The following is a 24,232-nucleotide window of genomic DNA, read 5'->3' as shown; positions in this document are numbered from 1 at the left end:
CTCGCTACGCACCGGTTTTGAGCTCCCCTGCTCGTCTCCACCCTCTTCACCTGTGTTGCCACGGTCCTCTTTCAGCTCTCCGACTGCACGCACAAACAACACCCGGCCCCAGCGGACTCCCCGCGCCTAGCCGCACACACACAACCACACACACACACACAACCACACACACACACACACGCACACGCACACGCAAACACACCATTATGCTCGGGTGTAAGTCCTCGGAGAGCACAAGTCAATCTCAGCCTCCCTTAAGCGGTTGTTCACAGCACCTCTTTCTCCAGCACTCTCCTCCTCTCCACCCTCGGGAGACAGATGGAGAAGCAGCCTCTGCTGTGTCCTGCACTACCTTGTCTGCACCATATGAGCTGCGGCTGGTGTGTGTTTGTGTGCCCGCACCTGCAAGTCTGCGTGCACTTGAGGAAGGCGGATTGGCGTGCAGTGGCGTTTTCGCCACGGGCGTAAGGAACTGACCCCCGTGGCTGTCAGATTGACAGCTGTGGTCCCGCCTAATTGCATTACTCTCCCAGGTGATTGGACCAGACCCGGGGGGCTCATTTGTACGGCTGCGTGGTGGTAATGATGTAAATTAGCCAATGTGTGTGTCACTCAGCCTTCCCCCCTCCCGCTGATTGGCCCCGCTGTGCCCCAAGGACTCGGCCCCAAGCCAAGGGAGCCAGCTCATTGGTCCTTGGGGAACCAGGAAGTCCCCCAGAAATGGCGCTTGCAGATTGGATGTCCCTATGGGCTAATATTATCACTCCTCCTACCTTTTTACCTGTCACTCAAAACTAGGGACGGATCCCTCCAGCCCTTATCTGCTATCAGAGACATGGATGCACACACACACACACACACACACACACACACACACACACACACACCACACACACACACACACACACACACACACACACGAGTAGAGGAGGCATTGGCTGTGATAGCACCATACTCTTGGGCCTACATATAAACCGTGATAACTTTTTTACACACACATAAAAGCTGTACCCTGTGTGTGTCTGTGTGTGTGTGCATGTGTGTTTCTGTGAAACAGAATAAAGGCTTCAGGCTCTGTTCGCTGTGCTTACCCAGCATGCCCAAGCTCTGCCCTCCATCAAAACCAGACGCGTTCAGTCACTCACACACACACACACACACACACACACACACACACAAAATCACAGACTCCTTTTTTGTTTTCTTAGTCTGGTTTTCTCAATAGCCTGTATTCATGTGTGTGTTAGTGCGTGGTGGTGGTTGTAGGGGGCGGTATCCTATATGTGTCAGACGCTGTAGGGGGCGGTATCCTATATGTGTCAGACGCTGCTATAGTGTTACTGAACGCTATTATGGAAGCCGCTGGAACCCCCCCCCCTCCTTTCTCCCCTGTTGTACCCGGCCAATTACCCCCTCTCTTCCAAGCCTGCCCCGGTCGCTGCTCCACCCCCTCTGCCGATCCGGGAAGGGCTGCAGACTACCACATGCCTCCTCTCATACATGTGGAGTCGCCAGCCGCTTCGTTTCACCTGACAGTGAGGAGTTTCGCCGAGAAATGGAAACGGATGATCCGCTGTGGCGACCCCCAACGGGAGCAGCCGAAAGTGGTAGTAGTGAAGAGTTTGGCCAGGGGGACGTAGCGCGTGGGAGGAGCACACTATTCTCCCCCAGTCCCCCCTCCTCTCCTCCCCTCCTCTTCCCCTCCTCTCCTCTCCTCTCCCCTCCGAACAGGCGCCCCGACCGACCAGAGGAGGCGCTAGTGCAGCGACCAGGACACACACCCACATCCGCCTTCCCACCCGCAGACACGGCCCGTTGTGTCTGTAGGGACGCCCGACCAAGCCGGAGGTAACGCGGGGATTCGAACCGGCGATCCCCCGTGTTGGTAGTCAACGGCATAGACCGCCACGCCACCCGGACGCCCCCGTCACTGGATTCTTTGCTAAACTCAGCGAGGCGATACAGGGAGCAGAAGATGAGTAAAACAGCTGATAGCGCCACCATCAGGATGAACGGGTAGTTTACAGATGCAGGGTTGCTCTGGTCGTTAACGAGCAGAGCGCTCCCCGAGGAACAGGTATGAGTGCCGAAAACCGAACCACACCAACACTCTCAACAAGACTCTGTGTCGCCCCCCCACCCCCACCTCCATCACCCCCCCTCCCACCACCACCACCGCCGCCTCACATCGTCTGGCCCGAGACACGGCGTCTCAGAAGGTTGTTTTTCAGCCGAATTCAGACACGCTCTTGTTGTTTTGCCAGCGCCCGGCGCGCTTCGTGGAGCTAATCGCTCGCTCCGGTTCGCTCCGCGAATGTCGCGCGTGTCAATATTTCAGCAAATTATATATATGTTTTTTTTCTTTCTCACATTTTAGCTTGCTCGTGAATCGGTCGGCGTTTCGGTCGCGGCAGTCGGCAGCTTCCGGGAGCGCCTGCCCCAAAAAACCCCAGGGGAGAGAAAGACGTGGCGTCGGTAGGGAGGAGAGAGAGAGCGAGAGAGAGGGAGAGGGTAGAGGGTCAGGGCGGAGGGAACCCACCCTTGCCCTGATTAAAAAGGAGCACATCAAACAGCGGACAGCAGATTGGTTAATTTAGTTGCCTGTATAATGGGTTGTTAACACCAGACGCAGGATAATGCTGTTGTTTTTGAAGGTGCGGCCATATGGCATCTTTTTGATTCCAGCATGTGTTAGATATTACCGTGAGATTAAATGAAGTTTTCTGTGTGTGAGTGAGTGTGAGTGAGTGTGTGTGTGTGTGTGTGGGGGGGGGGGTGGGGGTGGGGGTGGGGTGTGCGCATTGGCGAGGGCATGCGTGCGCGGGAGATCGAGTCATCTCTGTAAATTAGAGGAGCTTGTGGTGGATTTCAGCGAAGCTCCTGTAAAAACTCTCTCTCACGGAAAATCACTTCCCATGACTTGGCACACGCGCCAGACACACACACACACACACACACACACACACATGCATGTGCACACTCACGTGCACCTTTAACTACCATTGCTCCCTCCCACCCTGCTCGGTACACACACACACACAGACACACACAGACACACACACGGAGTTAACAGTAAATGCAGTAGCTAACCCCTATTACCCCTCTATGACAAAGCGGGACTACCCGGCCGAGCGTGAGAAAGCAGCGAGCATGATGGGTAATTGCCGTGCGGCACGCAGTATCTACGGGAGCGCTCTTTACGAGGTGAGGGCAAGAGAGCGGGATGGGAAGGGGGGGGGGGGCCGTGGAGGACGCCGCAGCGTGCCCTCCTCCCCTCACCTCCCGCGGTTTTCTTCTTTGAGGCTGGTGGATCTCAGGGCTTACGGCCTCTGTTATTACGATGGGTGGTGAGCGCCCGACCTGAGGACATGAGACTGTGGTGCGCAGCCAAAAAGTAGATCCTCCCGCCCCCCCCCCCGCCCCCCATCTCCAGCGTCCCCTCTTAGAGAGATCTAGGTTTGGATAAGGAAGCGCGGTATTGGGTTTGATCTCTCCGAACTTCATTTTCGCAGCAAAGCTCCCGTGCACCGGCCGCCCGGGTGTGTCGGGTCGGCCTGTGTTAATGAAAACATCTCGGCGAGGAACTCGGATCGTGGCATGAGCTTGCTTGGCGTCTCTGGCGTTTATGTGTTTAGAGGCAATAATTGATTTGTGTGTTGTGCCCCGCAGGGCTGGTCCCACATCTCTCAACACACGCAGCAAGGCCCTGCTGCAGTATTAATGAGACATGAATAAGACATGAAGAGGGACCCCCCCCAACCCCCACCCTACCCCCCCCCCCCCCACACACACACACACACACTCACTCACGCGCCACACTGGGGTCTCCCTCCTCCCCAGCTGCTTCCTGTCTGCAGATTACCCAGCCATCACCGGGCTCCGGTTAAGTGGGGCCAGGAAGAGATTTAACCCCCCGCAGCAGGGGCAGACACACACATACTTCCTACTGTCAGCATACATTAGCTCCCTTGTTGGAAGGCGTCTGTGTTGGTGTGTATTTTGAGAGTTTCTGAGCGAGCCCTACTGGTGTGTGTGTGTGTGTGTGTGTGGGGGGGGGGGTAGACACAAGTGTGAGCTCTCGGTCTGATTGATATGTAAGAGCAGCTATTGTTGGCGTGGTTCCGCCTGTGGGCCCGCTGAAATCCGGCCACACGCTGAACGCCCGAAAGGTCAATGTGCAACGTTGTCCTTACTGGCCAGAATTTGAGAGAAGTTTAATGGGTATGAAGGTTAGTCTTACTCACAGCCAAGTACATCCATCCATCCATCCATCCATCCATCCATCCAGTACCCAAACCGCTTATCCTGCTCTCAGGGTCGCGGGGATGCTGGAGCCTATCCCAACAGTCATTGGGCGGCAGGCGGAGAGACACCCTCCACAGGCTGCCAGGACTGACACACACACACACACACACATTCACACCTAGGGACAATTTAGTACAATAAAATGATTTTAGATAAAATAATTAAATAATTAAAATAATAAGGCCCTGTGATGGCCTGGCAGCCTGTCCAGGGTGTGTCCCCGCCTGCCGCCCAATGGCTGCTGGGATAGGCTCCAGCATCCCCGCGACCCTGAGAGCAGGATAAGCGGTTCGGGTAATGGATGGATGGATGGATGGATGGTTAAAATAATAAATAGAAATGATAAAAGAGAATAAAATAATGGTGAATCCTTCGTTTCATAATGTTGAACTCATTAAAGCGTAACGACGTGGGTCTGTGTACATGGCTAACCTGGACTCTTGTCTGTGCTGCAGGCATCGGAGCCCTCGGGCGCCGGCCCCTCGTCTCTGGGCTCCCAGGTTCACGCCGCTGCCGTCAACGGAGACAAGAGCGCCCTCCTTAAACTCATCACAGGTAGGCCGGATGCAAATGGTCAACGTTTCGAGCTAACCACGGGTAGGCGCCCCATTCTTACACGAACCCACCCGGCTCCCTCAAACACGCGACGCCGTTTCGTGCGCGCAGGCCTGGGTCGACTTCGCCGTCCGTTAACACGGCGGCTTAATCGATTCCTGCAGGTTCACTTTTAGCTCACCGTGCCCCGTGGGGGAGTCAAGGCCTCGGGTCAATTACAAATAGCCCCCCCTCCCCGCGCCGTGGAGCCGGGAGGGGGGAATTTGGTGTCTTGCCCAAGGGTACTTCAGCAGAGCAGATGCTTGCTGTCAGGAGGCGTTTGACTCGGGCTGCTGTTGCTGAAGTGTCTGAAGTGGTTTCTCCTCTGCCCAACAAAACGGATTCCCTTCCAAATTCGGAAGCGAGGTTTCATCCAAATTAAAAAGGTTGAAAATCTTTTGGCAGGGGGAGAAAAAAAAAGTCCAATCAGACCTTTTGGAAATTAATTGCTACCATATGCATATTCATCCGCTCGAGAACTGCCGTTGTTATTTACATTTTGAACGGTCTGAAATTCGAAGTTAGTTACCCGAGCGCCGGTCTCAAATAGGGCTTACCCGCCTTTATTAACTTGCAAACCTGCTCTGGTTTTGTGTATGTACGGCCCTTCTGGTGTTCGTGTGTGTGTGTGTGTGTGTGTGTGTGTGTGTGTAGCCGAACCCGCTCTGCGTGACCGTGAAGACCAGTTTGGACGGACCCCTCTGATGTACTGCGTGCTCGCCGACCGCCTCGACTGTGCCGAGGCTCTGTTGAAGGCCGGCGCCTCGGTCAACAAGACTGACCACAGCCAGCGCACCGCCCTGCACCTCGCGGCTCAGAAGGTACGGCCCAGACCTACACACACACACACACACACACACACACACTGGGAACAACCCTAGCCACAACCCCCCCCCCCCACCACCCGCTTGTGTTCTGCTCCGACGCTGCCAGTGTGCACACTCACATTCTCACACAGATGTCGGCACTCACACGTACTCATTCAGCAGACCCTCGGTCCACAACGGCTTTCCAAAGAGAGCAGATGAATCCTGATGTCACCCGCTGGCACCATACAGCGCTTTAATGGTGACGTTATCACGGCCAAAAATGCATGTTGAGTACATTATCAGCCACGATAGTATTACCTGAGGTGGGGAATGGGAGTTTCAAAGTAGATGTAAAGACAAAAAGATGACAAATTAGACCTGTTTATGGAGAAAAGGGCTCAACAGTAGATGCCAATTTTAAGTGTTATTTATATATATATATATATGTGGCACAATAATAATAATTGCTGCCAGTTTGTATTCACTGATTCACCAATATACTTTACCTTATTCTTAACCAGGCTTTGTAATTTTTTTATTCAGCTTCTACACACACACACACACATGCACAAAAGCATCCTCTTATTGTGTAGTCTGTAAAGGTGGTTGGATTTTTGTTTTAATTTTTCACTTTTAACCTGTTTGCATGTAAAGTACATTGCTTTGCACTTTCTGTGCATGAAAAGGGTCAAATAAATCATGGCTGATTGGTTGGTTGATTGACCGACGTGTGACGACCTTCTTGCCTTGGACGAGGCAGGCGTTAAGCTGGACAGCTGAACACACACGAGTGGATAATTGGACACATGTATGACGGAAGCGTGAAACACATCTTGCAGGGGTTTTAAGAGGAAGTTGGAATCTGGGTTTTGACAGCTTTTACGCTCTGCCGAGGAGCCAGTGCCCCCTAGTGGCGGCAGACATTGCCTCAGGGCTGGCGGGATCTTAACACCTAACCCCTTGCCACGCACATTCATCCCAGTCTGCCCCCCTTATTTATTTATTTATTTATTTATTTGCTCGTGACAGTCTCCTGAATGCCGTTTTAATCATCGCACACTTAAGATGCCGTGCGGGTGAAAGTGATTCCCTGAGAAAAGAAGTCCGTCGGCAGGATAAAGACGCCTCTGTGTTCAAACACCAGAGCGAGTCCAAGACAATGTCAGTGAAGTCCTGTACATACAAGAGGTTGTGAGACGGAGATGCAGTAGTCCCATTAAGTTGGGTCTCGCAGGCAGGACCGGCGGCCCCTGTCTTCAGCTGCGAGGGAGCTGCTGCCGTGCTGCTGTGGTGGTGCGGCACAAATGGCCGTTTTATAATCTGTATTGTGAGCGGCGTCCTCCGTGGTCGTAAACTGCCAATATTGAATCTTCATCATGGAAGGAAGGGGGATGTGAACAGACCATGGGGTCCCTCTCACGGACTGTCTGAGGTGTGTGTGTGGGGGTGGGGGTGGGGGGGGGTGGTGGCAGTGATGGGATGCCCTGTCTCGCTGACATTTGATCAATAAGTGGCTCAGACAGGCAGAGAGGCCAGGGATTACAGATCTAATTGGACTGAGAATAGGAAAGACAGACCGCACACACATCCACACACACACACACACACACGCACACACACATAAAACATACACACAAACATATATGCACATGGTCTGGATGCATGGTCACACACAAGATAGATTTGTCAGACTCTGGCATGGTGGTCACGGAATGGTAAATATACAAAACTTGTGCACATGGAGATGCACAAGCTTGGGTGCACGTACATAGAGGCACGTGCACACGCACACAGACTCGCACACAAGCACACACATGCCTTGCAGCTCCTTGGCAGCTGTTGTATGTCACAATCCATCTCCCGGCAGCCTGGTGCTGAGAGGGGGGGGAGACCGTTGGTTTTGTCTGATACTGATGATGAAGATGAGGATGATGAGGATGATGGCGGTGATGATGATGTGGAAGGGATGACAGGAAGAGAGTGACTGCTTTAGCCTGTCCGCTGAGCGAGCCCCTGTTCACTGCTTAACAGCCCATCACGGACAGCGGGGAGAGATGAGTGAGGAGAGAACAAAGATGGATGACCTACAGATCGAGCCAGACACCGCCGGGTGTGCGCTAAGCGGCCTCATTGTGTGTGCGCGTGTGTGTGTGTGTGTGTGTGTGTGTGTGTGTGTGTGTGTCAGTGCTGCTACTTGATGATCATAGTTCCTATCCAACACTTGAATAAAATGAGCAATGTCTCACCTACTCAGGCTGCTCTATCTCTGTACTGAGTCCTGTGTGTGTGTGTGTTTGTGTGTGTGTGTGTGTGTGTGTACACCTACGTTTGCGTGTGTCGCAGGGGAACGTGCGTTTCCTGAAGCTACTGCTGTCCAGGCGGGCTGACTGGCTGCAGAAGGATTTGGAGGAGATGACCCCGCTTCACCTGGCCACGCGGCACCCCTCCCCCAAGCCCCTCGCCCTTCTTCTTAAACATATAGGACCCGGAGAGGTGGACACACAGGACAAGAACAAGGTAACGCCACGTGGAAATGACACACAATAACACACACACATAACATACACAGTATATATAAACTTACACACGTTTATATACACATACTAGGCAAATATGCTGACATATACGTATAAATACATACAGACAGACAGAGTAAAACTGCCCTGTCCATAGCCAGACTCAGAGAGTGGGGGATCAGTATTCGCTGTGTGACACTGTTGTAGTACTCGAGTCCAGGACTTGGACTCAAGTCCTGATTTTCAGGACTCGCGACTCGACCTGGACTTGAGCACTGATGACTCGGACTTGGACTTGGGATTCGAGCATTGACCGCATTCGGACTCTGAAGTTGGAGATGACGACTCAGACTTGTTAATTGATAAAGACTGTTTTTTTTGTTTTTGTTAGTTTTTTGTAATAGGCCCTGATAATTTGGCATAAGATATTGATAGCTATATTAATACCGTAACATTATTCAGTTTCATGCAAGGGCAGGCGCGTGTGTTCCACCTACATGCGGATTCACGTGCATACCCTCATGTTGGAGGGTATGAGCCCGTCTTCTTCGACTCAGACTCATCCCTGATGACTCGGACTCAGGTAATGGGGACTTGACTCGGACTCTTTTTTGGGGACTCGGACTCGAGACTCGACTCGGACTCGAGGTTTAGTGACTTGACTACAACACTGGTGTGACACAGATAATTCGAGATCCACTCTCCCCAAGGGCTGGAAAGGACGTTGTGCTAGACTAGAATACAAGCAATAATGGAAGCAGTAGTACTACCTGAATTGCAATGTCACATCCAAAGGTTCACTTGGACTCCGTTGGCCAGCCTAGAGGAATTCCCTCTGAATCTGAAGCACGGAATGAGATCGCTGCAGGATTTGAATCCATATTTGCTAACACTTTCTATGAAGCTTGCATCTATAACACCCTATAAGCACTATTGCATCTATAACGCCCATACTTTCCTATAATGTGTATTACAGTGACTAACAGCTATGGCTCAAGACTGTGAAATAGCACTGAAGTCTCATTATGCATCTCTACAAAACTTCAGCAAAACAAGTTGGCTATGATGCATTATGACATTTGACAGATAAACAGGCTAATGATGACATATTTATAATGCATAAATCCATTTTAAATTGACACAATGTGTCATAAAGGTGGATATGAGGTGTTGTGAGGGCATGTACATGGTTATAATGACTCTTACAAGTACTTATAGCTACACTTATAGGGCGTTATAGATGCAAGCTTCATAGAAAGTGTTACCCCATATTCACATGGATCTCACAAAACGAGAATACGGAGTGGATTAATTATTTGTATTATAACTAACAAAGATTTATTAATTATACAGATGTAAAAAGGTTTGCCGATGACTGTCCGTTGTTTTTCTCGGGTCAGAACCAGCTGGTCCAGGCATCTGACCAATATGCTACAAAGAGATAATTGACTTACTAGATCTGTATACGCTGCGAGCTGAGCTTACAATGACACATACAGATGCACAGACACGCACTCACACACACACCATAGCAAAGAATGATTTAACAATCTGTGGCTTTGTGTTGTATTTTTGCGAAGACTGCGCACATGAATACAAACACGCATACTCAGATGCACAATCTCCTCCGTTTGCTGGTGCTGGTATCTATTTGACATCAGCGGTTAGTACTGTAATTATTCAGTATGCATCATCAAGTCGGCGTCATGTGTTTTCTGTGGGACTAAGAATAGCCCAGGCAGCCTGTGTGGAATGAAGGGGGAGGCCGAGCACCGTCTTACATCACCGCCGTCACGTCAATACGGGCTTTGTTTGACTCGGGGTTCGCCCTTGGATATTCTCGCCATGTCACTGTGCTATTAATATTTTCTGTGCTTATCACACACACTCACACACACACACACACACACTCACACACACACACACACACACACACACACACACACACACACACACACACACACACACACACACACACACACACACACACACAAAGTTGCGCCTGACAGACAAGTAGACCTGCCCAAACCCCCATTTTTTTTGTCAAACTCCTCATCTTTCTTTTTCTCTCTGTTCACACATCTCTCTTTCTCTCCCTCTCGCTCTCTCTCTCTCGCTTCTCTGTCTCTGTCTCTCTCTCTCCGTCTGTCTGTCTGTCTGTCTGTCTGTCTGTCTGTCTGTCTCGCTCTTTCTGTCTCTCTCTCTCTCTCACTCGCTCTCTGTCTGTCTGTCTGTCTTTCTCCTTCTCGCTCTCTCTCTCTCGGTCTGTCTCTCTCTCTCTGTCTGTCTGTCTGTCTGCCTGTCTCTGTCTCTGTCTCTCTCTCGCTCTCTGTCTCTCTCTGTCTGTCTGTCTGTCTGTATGTCTCTCTCTCTGCAGCAAACCGCTCTGCACTGGTCAGCCTTCTACAACAGGCCAGAACACGTCCGCCTGCTTATCAAACACGACTCCAACATCGGCATCCCAGATAGCGAGGGGAAGATCCCGCTGCACTGGGCCGCCCACAGCCAGGAGCCCAGCGCCACGCAGACCGTCCGCTGCATACTGGTAAACACTCCAACAACAGACACGACACATGTACAGATGCACACAGACACACTCGGGCCGTGGGCTTCAGGTCCTCCCCATCTCCCATCTTCTGTTAATCCAAGGAACTACGGTCGGTCTCTTTTCACCTATGTTGATTGCTGTGGAAATGGTGTGTGTGTGTGTGTGTGTGTGTGTGTGTGTGTGTGTGTGTGTGTGTGTGTGTGTGTGTGTGTGTGTGTGTGTGAGCCGTGCATGTGCCTATCCATTTCTGTACGTTTCTAGGAGGCAGCCCCTACCGAGTCCCTGCTGAACTGGCAGGACTATGAGGGTCGCACACCTCTGCACTTTGCCGTTGCTGATGGTAATGAGGCGGTGGTGGAGGTGCTGACGTCTTACGAGGGCTGCAGCGTGACGGCTTATGACAACCTCTTCAGGACACCGCTGCACTGGGCGGCCCTGCTAGGTGAGCCCTCACAGGTGTTAGAAACGCGTGTGTGTGTGTGTGTGTGTGTGTGCATGTCTGTATGTAGTATCTATCTGTTGATCTACTGCTGACTGGACTGCCGGTATAAAGACTTAAGGGAGGGGTGTTGTGGTGGTTCTGTCATTTGAAAGATATGCGGTGTGGCATTAATTGCGAAAGCATCGCCTCGGTTTTAATCTGATCAAGTATCTGTGTTACACACCGTTCTCCTCACCCTTTCCCCCTCTCATATATCATATCATATCATATCATGTCATGTCATGTCATGTCATATCATATCATATCATATATCATGTCATATCATATCATAACATACTATATTATGTCATATCATATCATCATTTCATGTCATATCATATCATATATATCATAACATATCATATCATGTCATGTCATGCCATGTCATATATCATATCATAACATATATCATATCATGTCATATCATAACATATATCATATCATATCATAAGATAAGATAACATATCACTGGTGGCCAGGCCTTGGCCCGTGGGGCCCGGTCGGGCCCAGCGCGAAAAACAACATAGCGCCGCTAGGGTGCAATGCAGGCCGGGCGGTAGGCAAAGGCGGAGAGCAGGGTGTGCCGACTTCCGGCATTGCAGACTGGTCCAGGAGGGCCAACTGGGAGGAGACCCAGGGGCAGACCCAGAACTCGCTGGGGGGACTACGTGTCCGTTCTGGCCTGGGAACGCCTTGGAATCCCCCAGGAGGAGCTGCAGGGTGTTGCTGGGGAGAGGGACGTCTGGAGTGCCCTACTTAGCTTGCTGCCACTGCGACCCGACCCCGGAGAAGCGACTGATGATGAGAGATGAACACATCACTCTTCGTCTGATCTAAGAAAGCAGAGAATGCCCAAGATTTGATAATAAGATACGCCTGTCTGGAGCCAAAATGAGTCACAGAATGATATATTTTGTATGTACAGGTATTTTGTGTGTACTTGTATTTTGATGTATAGGCTGTGGCCACAGATTCTTTGAAGTAGGACGATAAAGTATCTATCTAGCTAGCTATCCTAATCTATCTAGTGATTTCCCGTAAAATGAGTTGTGAGCGGGTGTCCGGGTTACATAGTGGTCTATTCTGTTGCCTACCAACACGGAGATCGCCGGTTCGAATCCCCGTGTTACCTCCAGGCTTGGTCAGGTGTCCCTACAGACACAATTGGCCTTGTCTGCGGGTGGGAAGCCGGATGTGGGTATGTGTCCTGGTCGCTGCGCTAGCACCTCCTCTGGTTGGTCTGGGGAGAATAATGTTGGTGTTTTTCAGGTCATGCCAGGATTGTGCACCTGCTGTTGGAGAGAAACACATCAGGCACCATTCCCTCAGACAGCCAGGGAGCAACACCCCTACACTACGGAGCTCAGAGCAATAATGCTGTATGTCACACACACACACACCAGAGAATGTTTTAAATCAGCATTATTTGGCATACAGTAAATCTTTATAATGTGTTAACAATGTGTGATATTATCTTTAAGCTACATCTATGAAGTTGTGGCTCCAAATTCCTGAACCCCATTTTGTGTGTGTGGTTTTGTGTTTTGTGCATAGGAGACCGTGGGTGTGTTTCTGTCCCATCCCTCAGTGAAGGACGAGCCCGATCTGGAGGGGCGGACGGCATTCATGTGGGCCGCCGGAAAGGGCAGCGATGATGTGCTGCGCACCATGCTGAGCCTCTCCCCTCACATCGATATCAACATGGCCGACAAGTACGGGGGCACCGGTGAGCCTATGTGCCGGACAGCTGTTTTGCCTTTCCATGAGGAAGTGAAAAAGGGCTGTCTCACAGTTTTGCCCAAAACACCCCTCCTCCTCCTCTGTGGGCTTACAGAATGTGATGACCTAAATGCCCTGGCATCGGCAAGATACACACAGACACACACACACACACACACTGATGCAATAGCACACGCCTCTCTGCTGTCTTTGTTTTGGAATGTGGCCCATGAGGTGACGCAGGTGCTGGGCTTCCTTGCTGAAGGCCCGGGGATGATGATGTCACAGGGGATTCCCCCAGCGTGGGGAACAGACGTACAGGGGATGCCCCCAGGGCATTTGAGGGAGGGAGGAAGAGAGATGGGGAAGCGATACTGTCAGTGAACATGAGCGTAACCCGGTCAGCCTGCTGAATAGTCTCTCATCACCAATCACCACTCCCAGCAATGACCCATAATTTCCCTGTCTGTTGATCCTGCACATGCAAACAGCCACCCACCCACACAGAGGTACACACCGTATACACACACACGTTCAAACATGTGACCCTTAACAAGGGTTTGTGTCCCCACCCCCGACCGTTCTGGCTGCATCTTTGTTTTTTCCACCACTGATTTCTTGTGTGACTTTGCTTCTATTTCCTTTGTTTGTCTCGACTGTGAAGCACTTTTACAACTTTTGTTTTAGAAAAGTGTTATACTGATGAAGCTGATTTTATTATACACACACACACACACATACAGGCAGACAGACACACATGGTTGCATGTCATGCTCAGACTCCCCCTCCCCCCCGGGGGGGGGCTGTTTAGACCTCTAATCTCCATGGCGATAGCCCCCTCCTCCGCTCATTCGGGTAGCTGTCGTTTATGCATGCATAATGCGCGCTGGTCCGGTCGTGCTAATGAGGTGGTGTGAAGGGCAGCGGAGCTGACTTGTGCCCAGATCACTTCCGTGCACTTGACTGTTAATCCCCGCCGTCAGGGGACAGGAGCCGGTTTAGCCAAGAGGAGGCTTCAGTGGATTGCTCCTCAGTGAATTTTCCTCTTGTCTGTTTAACCCTCGTTTGACCGGGGGTTCAGCCTCGGCCCGCAGAGGAGCTGCCATTAAGGGGATGAATGCACAAACCAGAGGCGGCGGAGGAGCAAAGAGCCCTTGGGGTGTTTATTGCCCAGTTCGTTTGGGAGAGAGGCAGCTTGATTTGCGACCGTAGAATTTTAATTCAGAAAAGCGAATGGTGGATAATCCGGTCTTTGGCTTCGACCCCATTGTAAGAGAAAATGGTTTATAAGGGGTGAAACCCTAAAATTAGGGCTCTAGAAATGTGCAGCTGAGGGCTTGGATGGGGCCACAACACTGGTGGGGGGGGGGTGATGGTAAGGGGAAAATGTGTGTGAAGCTGAAACAACAAGAACCATTAAATTAGGATTAAAGAGACACAAGAAGACATCAGAGGCTGACTGAAATATCATGTGACGTAGCAGGCTGATGGGTTAATAGTTAATGGTGATTGCAAATGAATGGAGGGTGGATGAGTTGGCAGGGAAAGGGAAGGCTTTTGTAGCCGAGCTCACACTAAGCTTCATTTAAATCCAGATTCTTATCTTTCTTTAATCAGATTTTCTGATCCCTGTGTGTGTGTGTGTGTGTGTGTGTGTGTGTGTGTGTGTGTGTGTGTGTGTGTGTGTATGTGTGTAGCACTGCATGCGGCATCCCTGTCAGGTCATGTGAGCACGGTGAGGCTGCTGTTAGAGAGGGGAGCCATGGTCGACTCTCTGGATGTGATGAAACACACGCCGCTGTTCCGCGCCTGTGAGATGGGTCACAGAGATGTCATACTCACACTCATCAAAGGTGTGTGCGCTCGGGCAGTCCCAAACCAGCGAACACACACACGCACACATACACACACACAAAAATCTGTCTTCGGTTCAGGTTTTTGTCCACTTTTGATTGCTGGAAAATATACTTTTTAATCAAAGTCTTTGTGTTCTTTCTATGTGTGCTTTACATGATCTTTACCCATTTGTACTCACGGTAGACATTTTGAAATTTCTTTACCACAATTGTTCCCTCACCTCATCCATCCATTATCCAAACCGCCCAGCCTGCTCTCAGGGTCGCGGGGATGCTGGAGCCTATCTGAAGAAAATAATGAATTCGATCAAGCACTTAATTATATTTGTCCGTCTTATTGTAATTTTTTTCATCTGATCGTATGGGGTTTCTTTTTTGTAGATTCCTTATATGGTAAGGCAAGTTTATTTGTATAGCACCTTATCGTTGCAGAGGTCATTCAAAGTGCTTTACGGGCAAAAGATAAGAAGAAAAAAAAGCAAAAATAAGATGAATCAGAAATACTTCATTCATCCTTGAGGGCAAATTGGGAAATAAAAGTATGGACAAATTTTATAAACATACAGACAAGTTTAAACTGAGTTAGTAAAATAAATAAAAGTTCCATAAAAACTGATTAATTAAAAGTAACAATCTGAAAAGAATACATTTATGCTTAATCAGCTTAGATTCTTTCCATATAACATTGGTCTATTCTGTTAGGAAAGTGAAACATTTAACCAAGTTGATAAAGTGTAAATTGGTTTATTTCAGAAAAATAAAAGGAAGGTGACCAGACACAAAAAAAGTACCATTAGAAAAAAGGCCCTGTAGAAAAAGAGCTGAGTGAAGTGAATGGTTTATTCCAGTTCAGAACAAGTTAAATAACAAAATGATGGACTTTGGAGTGTCTGCTTCTGGTATATCTTAATTGAAAAATACTGTAAAGTTCGTTTTGCAGTTTCTAGGCATTTCTGGAAAATTATAGTCTGGGAACCAGACGAATTCGTGAATGCTAATTAGTCTGGCTCCTCATTTTCCATTTCCAAGGGGCATTATCAACGGGCACCGACCAAAAGGCCTCCGGATAGTCCTTCAACCAATCAGAGCAACGAAACGTGTGACGTAGCGCCTACATTTTTACCAAATCCTGTCGGAAGTACGGCCAACACATCTTATCCACAAGAGCTTTAAGTGCAGTTGTTTGTGATTCTTTTAGAGACAATATACCGTCCAGTCTGTTTAAAACTGTCGCGATTCGACGGAACATCACGTGGGCGGCAGCCGGGGGCGCTACTCTGTACGTCAGCGTTATTTCCCCCCCACCCGCGTTCCAGCAAGACCCGCCCCTACTCTGCCCTGATTGGCTGACCCTCTTAACCAATGGAGGCAACGAGTACCAGCCAATTAGAGCCAGATGTCCCTAAATGCGGGGAGGGGGGGGGGTAATAAGGCTTACGTCATCGTATCAAACCCCACCATATTAGATCCACGGCTGTGATTGGTCCGACCAGGGCCAGGTCGGCTGGAAATGTGTCAGGATGGGAGGGAGGGCGGTGAGACGCCAGAGCAAATGTAAAACATGAGCTCACAGATCTGTCTGGTTGCCAGGCAAGGAAAATGACGAATGGGGCAAACAAAAGACGCAAAGAAGACGGGATTGATCACATCTCCATATGTCAGATGCGGTGTGGACAGGCTACGCTGACCCCAAACTTCACTGAATTTCAATGAGCAAAAAAAAAAAAAAAAATTGACGGTTTTTCTACTTTGGCAGCTACAGGGGCGTCCGGGTAACGTAGCGGCCCGTTCCGTTGCCTACCAACACGGGGATCGCCGGTTCGAGTCCCCGTGTTACCTCCGGCTTGGTCGGGCGTCCCGACAGACACGTGTCTGCGGGTGGGAAGCTGGATGTGGGTATGTGTCCTGGTTGCTGCACTAGCGCCTCCTCTGGCCGGTCGGGGCGCCTGAGGGCAGAATAAGCGGTTTGGATAATGGATGGATGGATAACTATTATTATCATACAGATTATTATTGTAAATGATGGTTTGGCTTAAGGCTTACATGTTTGAAAGAAAAAAATGGTTGCAGGTTCTGCTCGTGTGGACCTGGTTGATGTGGATGGTCACACCGCTCTCCACTGGGCAGCTCTGGGTGGGAACGCCGAGGTGTGCCAGGTTCTGATGGAGAATGGGATCAGTCCTAATGTACAGGTATGAATATGAGCACACACACACACACACACACTGCACTAATGTAATTTCGAGCTGTGCGCCATATGCGGTGGTGACGTAAAATAAACGAACTTTCAGAATTAATTTTAAACATATGAGGACTGTAAAGGAATAAGCTCGCAAGCAAAATTATAAGTTTGAAATACTGTAAAAGCTCACCATGATGTGGTGTAGATGGTAAATGACCTCTTACCTATTACGTCTTAATTTAGCATTTTTAAATGATCTCTTTATCTCTTAAATTCATCTTTTACCTGTCTTTTTATATTTTTTATGTCTCTAACGTCCTTGGAGTCGCCATTGTGTATGAATGTGCTATACAAAAAATTTTTGCCTTGCCCTAAAGCTCTGTATTATATGGCATATATTATAGTTTACCACAATTTGGTCCACAAATCACTGTTGTACTCAGCTTTTATTGACAACTGTTAAGGCAGTCTGTTTCACATCTTAGTTAAGCTATATTTAGTTACTTGGTTTTTTTTGGGTTTTTTTTTTATGTTTCGTGGAACTTTCCCCCTTTTTCACCCCAATTATATCTGGTCAATTACCCCACTCTTCCGAGCCATCCTGGTCACTGCTGCACCCCCTCTGCCGATCCAGGGAGGGCGTCAGACTACTACATGTCTCCTCCCATACATGTGGAGTCGCCAGCCACTTCTTTTCACCTGACAGTGAGGCATTTTGCCAGGGGGGCGTAGCGTTTGGGAGGATCAAGCTATTCCCCACAGTTCCCCCTCCCCCCCGAATAGGCGCCCCGACCGACCAGAGGAGGCACTAGTGCAGCGACCAGGAATAATAAAGAATTATTATTATTATTATTATTTGTACTGGATTATTGACGAGGCTTTATGATTGAGTGTACCGTTGTCCAGGACCACGCAGGACGGACTCCTCTGCAGTGTGCTGCTTATGGAGGCTACATCACCTGCATGGCGGTTTTAATGGAGAACAACGCCGACCCAAACATCCAAGACAAGGAAGTACGAATCCATCCACACCTCAGACCGCTTGATACAAACCTGCACAGCATCGTATCTGATTAGCTTCCCTGTGTCTGTGTTTGAAGGGCCGGACCGCTCTGCACTGGTCCTGTAACAACGGCTACCTGGATGCCGTGAAGCTGCTGCTGGGCTACAATGCCTTCCCCAACCACATGGAGCACACCGAGGAGAGGTGAGGGGCGGAGTGTGTGTGTTTAACCGAAATCCAAGTAAGTCGGTACAAACCAGGAATAATTTGTGTCGGTGCTCAACATAAGCACACAAGGACAGCAACAAAAGACTGTAAAGTAGAAAAAACCAACAAACCCAGTATTAATCAGTAGAACTCTCAATCGATCTTGGAAGAGTATCTGTACTTAAAAGTATTAAATAAAGGCCCAATTTGTGCTTTATTTGACCATGCGAAATTGTGGTGTATTTACACACATAACTGAAGAGTTTGAGTTATCGATCGAAAATAAGCGATTTCCTTCCACTGATCCAAGGGCGGCACGGTCGCCTCGCAGCAAGAAGGTACTGGGTTCGAGCCCCGGGGTAGTCCAACCTTGGGGGTCATCCTCTGTGTGGAGTTTGCATGTTCTCCCCGTGTCCGCGTGGGTTTTCTCCCTCCGGGTGCTCCGGTTTCCTCCCACAGTCCAAAGACATGTAGGTCAGGTGACTCGGCCGTACTAAATTGTCGCTAGGTGTGAATGTGTGTGTGTCGGCCCTGTGATGGCCTGGCGGCCTGTCCAGGGTGTCTCCCCGCCTGCTGCCCCAGTGAATGCTGGGATAGGCTCCAGCATCCCCGCGACCCTGATTGGGATCGCGACCCTAATTGGGACCCTAATTGGGCTTGGATAATGGAATGGAATGGAATAAGCTATTTGTGTCATTCTAACGCTATCGTAATATAAAATATGAGTCTGTTTTACAACCATTAGCGAAGTGAACAAACCCTCTACAGCGTCACAGAACATCAGAATCTCAGATTTAGTTGTCAGTCCTCGTATTAAGAGACCTGTCAATCAAGTTGTGATAGTGTGATAAGCAGCTTCCAAACTTGTGTTTTGTATTTTGGTAGTGGGGCGACCCTTTTCTTTGGATTTGAATCAAGGCTTGTACCTTAGTAAGGGTGTTGGGATCTTCTCTACACGTGTCTGTTGGAAAAAATGTGCAAAAACTGAAGAACTAGCGGTTAAAGATAGAAACCGTGTGTGTGTGTGTGTGTGTGTGTGTGTGTGTGTGTGTGTGTGGTGTGCAGGTACACCCCTCTGGACTACGCCCTGCTTGGGGAGCACAGCGAGGTGACCCAGTTCATGTTGGAGCACGGCGCCCTGTCCATCGCCGCCATCCAGGATATCGCTGCGGCCTCCATCCAGGCCGTCTACAAGGGCTACACCGTGCGCAAGGCCTTCAGGGAGAGGAAACAGCTCCTCATGAGGCACGAGCAGCTGCGCAAGGACGCCGCCAAGTGAGAGACGGGCGCACACACGCCCACGGCCGTGCACCAAACACAGATATTTACCACACAGGCACACAGACGTGGAGGTCGCTCCCACAAACTGAAACACATTACGGTTGCCGATGACCCAGCAGGCGTCTCTTCTGCCGTTGTGCCCCCCCCCTTTTCTCCACAACTGTACTTGGCCAATTACCCCACTCTTCCGAGCCGTCCCGGTCGCTGCTCCACCCCCTCTGCCGATCCGAGGAGGGCTGCAGACTACCACATGCCTCCTCCGATACATGTGGAGTCGCCAGCCGCTTCTTTTCACCTGACAGTGAGGAGTTTCACCAGGGGGACGTAGCGCGGGGGAGGATCACGCTATTCCCCCCAGTTCCCCCTCCCCCCGAACAGGCGCCCCGACCCACCAGAGGAGGCGCTAGTGCAGCGACCAGGACACATACCCATATCCAGCTTCCCACCCGCAGACACGACCAATTGTGTCTGTAGGTACACCCGGCCGAGCTGGAGATAACACGGGGATTCAAACCGGCGATCCCCGTGTTGGTTGTAGGGCTGTATTTTGTTTGTTGTAACACAGTCACGCAGTGTCTTTCTTTACAGCGCAGTGGTTTTTTTTTTCAGTTCAGTTCACACTCAGGCATTGTAGTCATCTCTTCTTCTTTTGTCTTCTGTTCTTTATTTGTCCGTCTCGTTCTCCTCTGTTCCCACTCAGGATCGGTCACACCCCATCCATATCCATCTTTGTATCTGTCATCCCTGCACACACATACGTCTTCCCCCTGTCTCTCTCTCTCTCTCCTGGCGTGTTTTCCTTTGTCATTTGCTTGCCGTCACACCTTTCTTCCATCCTCCCCCATGCTGAATTGAGGTGAATTTGTTTTGGGGGGGGCACAAAACTCCCGTTTCCTCCTCCAGCTGGCAGCCTTGCTTAGATGCAGATCTCTGGTTCGAGTTTTTATTCACAAAAACAAGAACTCTCCCGATTCCTTGACATATACTGTCACTGTAATGAGCAGAATTCATATTTCCATTGAGAAAAAAGAGCTCTGGTGAGATTGTGTGATGGTGAAATGTTATTTTTGTAAAGCGAGATGTTAAGAGCACCAATAGATTTTTGTGATTGATGTCGATTCCGAGTCCAGAAAAATGTATGATTTGTTCTATGGAGCCTTTTGTACTGGCGTTGCTAATAATAGAAAATAGTCAAATGGTTAAGAGTCGATAACGCCAATAATGAAAACAGTAATAAATTTCTGACAAGCGCATTTGATCGAGGACCAAAACATCTGGGTGACCCCCCCCAAAAAAACCTCTCTCTCCTGCCAAAGTGTTGAGGAGTGTCTCCCAGTAAACCGTTCATTGCTCTGAGAGATAAAACATGGATTTCAGCGTCATAACAAACGTCATGGCCCAGGTCATTCCAGTCAAACCAGCACTTAAGATCATCTCGTTGTCTTTATTAAAAGTTTGAGCGGACCGAAAAGTGACTGCACTGGACGCAAAATCACCGAAAGGATTATGTTGTGGGCGGCACAGTGGCCGAATTAGCACTCTCGCCTCACAGCAAGAAGGTCTTGGGTTTGAACCCCAGGGTTGGCCCACCTTGGGGCTCATCCCAGGTCATCCTCTGTGTGGAGTTTGCATGTTCTCCCCGTGTCTGCGGTGGGTTTTCTCCGAGTTCTCTGGTTTCCCCCACCATGAAAATAAATAAATAAAATAAACCCAACTGTTTCTTGAAACGTCTGCATGTTTACTCATTCATCTGATTATTGCTTGTTCACCGGTTCTCTTCGTTGCTGGCCGGTGGGCCATGCCGTCATGTTTCACTTCGATTCCCTTTGGGATAACACAAACGTTAAAACGTCTCGTGTCGTTTTGCATCCAGAAAACGAGAGGAGGAGCAACGGAGACGGGAGGCGGAGCAGCAGATGTCACTGGCCAGCGCAGAGAAACGAAAGACCTCGTCGGCCCGACCGGAGCAGGAGAAACCCCTGGCTGACAGCGTGAGGGACTTATCGGTGGATGACGCGACAAGGGGAACCGAGAAGTCGTCCAAAGCCGAACTAACGAAGAGCAAAGAGGCTGGACGGAAACCCAGAGGTACCGAAATCCTAAAGGGCCCAGCGACATGCTCAGCTGGCATTCACAATTAATTTGTTTGATATGTGCCACCCAGATCATGATGTCATGTTGTCTCACTCATAAAAATGTAGAAAAAAGGTGATTTTTTTTAAATACATGTTTTATTGAAGGAATGGGACAATACAGCGTACATAATTCATTACATTACCCTCTGTTTTTTCCTTTTTCAACAAGATTCCCCTCACCCATCCTCCCCGAACATAACTTGGACAACCTTTCACAAATAAAAGTGCACATTATCACAGCCGTATCTCTGCACTCTCTTCACGGCACAGGCCCACGCATATCTATGTCAGATGGTTCAGAATACACTCATTTACATCGCATCAACCATCCTGTGAGGTAATCAATTAAAAAAAAAAAATCCCCAGCTACAATCAAATGCCTTCATCCAGTGGGTCATTCCATAAAATTCTCAAAATATGACAAGAAAGGTTCCCATCTCAAGTAGAACTTCTTCACAGATCCCCTCAGTGTGAATTTAATCTTTTCTAGTTATAGAAAAAAACATTACATCCTCCAGCCAAGCAGCAGCAAATGGAGGAGCGGTAGAATTCTGGACTACCAAAATTCTCCTACGGGCCAAACGTGATGTGAATACAATGATGTCAGACTGGTTTGCATTTAAACCCAAAGTTTCATCTGCTATACCAAATAAATACAGCTATAAGTGAGCAAGGTCTTAATGTCAACCCGAGAACCTCACTGATGGTTTTAAAAACCATTGCCCAGGAGTTGTCAAGCTGAGGACAAGACCAGAATGCATGGGGTAAATTGGCTGGAGAGAAGGAACACCTGTCACAGCTAGCGCCTGTCCCAAGATATATGTCAGCAAGCCTGGCTTTGCTTAAATGAACCCTGTACAAAACTTTAAATCATATGAGCCCCAGTCTAGCACATAATGGTGAGGAGTGAACCCTCTTCAGCTCTTTTTTTCCAATGTTCCTCAGGCAGATCCATACCACGTTCATCCTCCCAGCTAGTTTTAATTTTGTTTAGGGTTTGATCACTGGAAGACATCAGTTGAAAGTATACAGAGACAAGTCCTTTATCATCAAAGCTAAGAGGGAGTTTTTCCAACACTGTGGCAGGTCGGAGGTCAGGAGAAGAGGGGAAATTTTTCCATGGCAAAGTGGCAGATCTGCAGGTATTTAAAAAAAATGATGACGTGGGAGGCCATATTTTCTACACAAGTTATCAAAACTATCAAATGTATTGTTTGTGTATGAATCCTTAATGCTCATAAGACCATTCAAACCCCATTGTCTAAAGGTTGAGTCGATTGTAGAGGGGGAGGGATAGATGGTTTCTATGACTAAGACCAAGAACTGAAGCTGATGTGAACTTACAGTGGCAGTGAAATTGATTAAACATTTTGAGGGACGAGAGCACAACAGGATGGGATGTAAATTGAGAGGGTTTCAGTGGCAGGGAGAAATATGTTAAAACTGGAAGAGACGACGGCCTGTCCTGTTCCTGGCGGCCTGTCTAGGGTGTCTCCCCGCCTGCCGCCCAATGACTGCTGGGATAGGCTCCAGCATCCCCGTGACCCCGATTGGGGTAAGTGGCTTGGATAATGATGGATGGATGGAAGAGATGAAGAGTGGCAAGACTGTGTCTCAAGCAGACACCAGTTTCTATCTGGTCGGTGGAGCCAAAATAGTACCTTTTGGATATTAGATGCCCAGTAATGATGAATAAAGCTAGGAAGGCCCAGTCCACCTACCTCACGACTTCTTTGGAGAATGTACTTATTATTCCCAAATGAAGGAGGTTATAGATTGATTGACTGAATTAAAAAATGACTTAGATAAGATGACTGGCAAAGCACTAGAACAAATAAAGAAAATTGGGAAGTATGTTCTTCACTGATGGTATTCTCCCAGCTATAGTAAGGGGTAGACTACAGTATCTCTCAAAATCAGCCTTCATTTGGCTAACTTGAGGCATATAGTTAGCCTCAAGCAGAGATGTGAAAGAGCGGGTCATGTGTATTCCTAGATATTTGTAACCAACTTGAGATAAATGAAAAGGCAAAGACTCCTGTCGGATCTGTAGAAAGTATTTGATTTTTGTGGAGGTTTAATTTATAGCCAGAGAAAGCTCCAAATTGACCTAATAATGACACAATTGCAGGATCAATAGTTACAGGGGCACTAACATAAAGCAGGAGGTCATCAGCATATAGAGATACACAGTGTTCTATGCCCCCTCTCCTAATGCCATGCAGATGTGGGCTGTCAGGACCTTCTCTGCTGGCCCTGTCAAAATCAAAATCTTTTTTTTTTTTTTTGTCATAGTTAAATTGAAGTGTGCCTGAGTATGTCTGAATTCAATCACTTGTTTTGTCGTTGGGCTGAGCAGGGATTTTCTGTCATCTAAACTGGGCAGCTGGGTGGCCCGGTGGTTAGCACTGTCGCCTCACAGCAAGAAGGTTCTGGGTTTGCATGTTCTCCCTGTGTCTGCAGTGGATTTTCTCCGGGTGCTCCAGTTTCCCCCACCCTCAAAAAGACATGCATGTTAGGGTTAATATTCCTGTTTGTTCCCCCGACCGAGGCATGGCAAGACAAACTGGAGTTGGTCCCCGGGCGCTGCACGGCG

At 49.0% G+C, this 24,232-nt stretch overlaps 1 protein-coding gene across 2 annotated transcripts in view; it reads left to right on the top strand.

Moving 5' to 3' along the window:
* invs (inversin) overlaps nt 1-24,232 on the top strand; it is a 39,078-nt gene that overhangs the window by 8,935 nt on the left and 5,911 nt on the right. For both annotated transcript variants that reach the window (XM_056286193.1, XM_056286192.1), the window contains exons 3-15: nt 4,761-4,860; nt 5,554-5,720; nt 8,052-8,225; nt 10,602-10,769; nt 11,034-11,214; nt 12,523-12,632; nt 12,808-12,979; nt 14,670-14,825; nt 16,899-17,020; nt 17,917-18,024; nt 18,111-18,217; nt 19,286-19,495; nt 21,375-21,589. In XM_056286193.1, coding sequence (XP_056142168.1) covers nt 4,761-4,860; nt 5,554-5,720; nt 8,052-8,225; nt 10,602-10,769; nt 11,034-11,214; nt 12,523-12,632; nt 12,808-12,979; nt 14,670-14,825; nt 16,899-17,020; nt 17,917-18,024; nt 18,111-18,217; nt 19,286-19,495; nt 21,375-21,589 — 1,990 coding nt within the window. The remainder of the gene's footprint in view (nt 1-4,760; nt 4,861-5,553; nt 5,721-8,051; nt 8,226-10,601; nt 10,770-11,033; nt 11,215-12,522; nt 12,633-12,807; nt 12,980-14,669; nt 14,826-16,898; nt 17,021-17,916; nt 18,025-18,110; nt 18,218-19,285; nt 19,496-21,374; nt 21,590-24,232) is intronic.

The sequence above is a fragment of the Lampris incognitus genome, chromosome 9, assembly GCF_029633865.1.
Source record: "Lampris incognitus isolate fLamInc1 chromosome 9, fLamInc1.hap2, whole genome shotgun sequence".
NCBI classification, from domain to species: domain Eukaryota; kingdom Metazoa; phylum Chordata; class Actinopteri; order Lampriformes; family Lampridae; genus Lampris; species Lampris incognitus.
The sequence above is the reverse complement of the archived record's forward strand: the minus strand, read 5'-3'. Positions and strand labels throughout refer to the sequence as shown.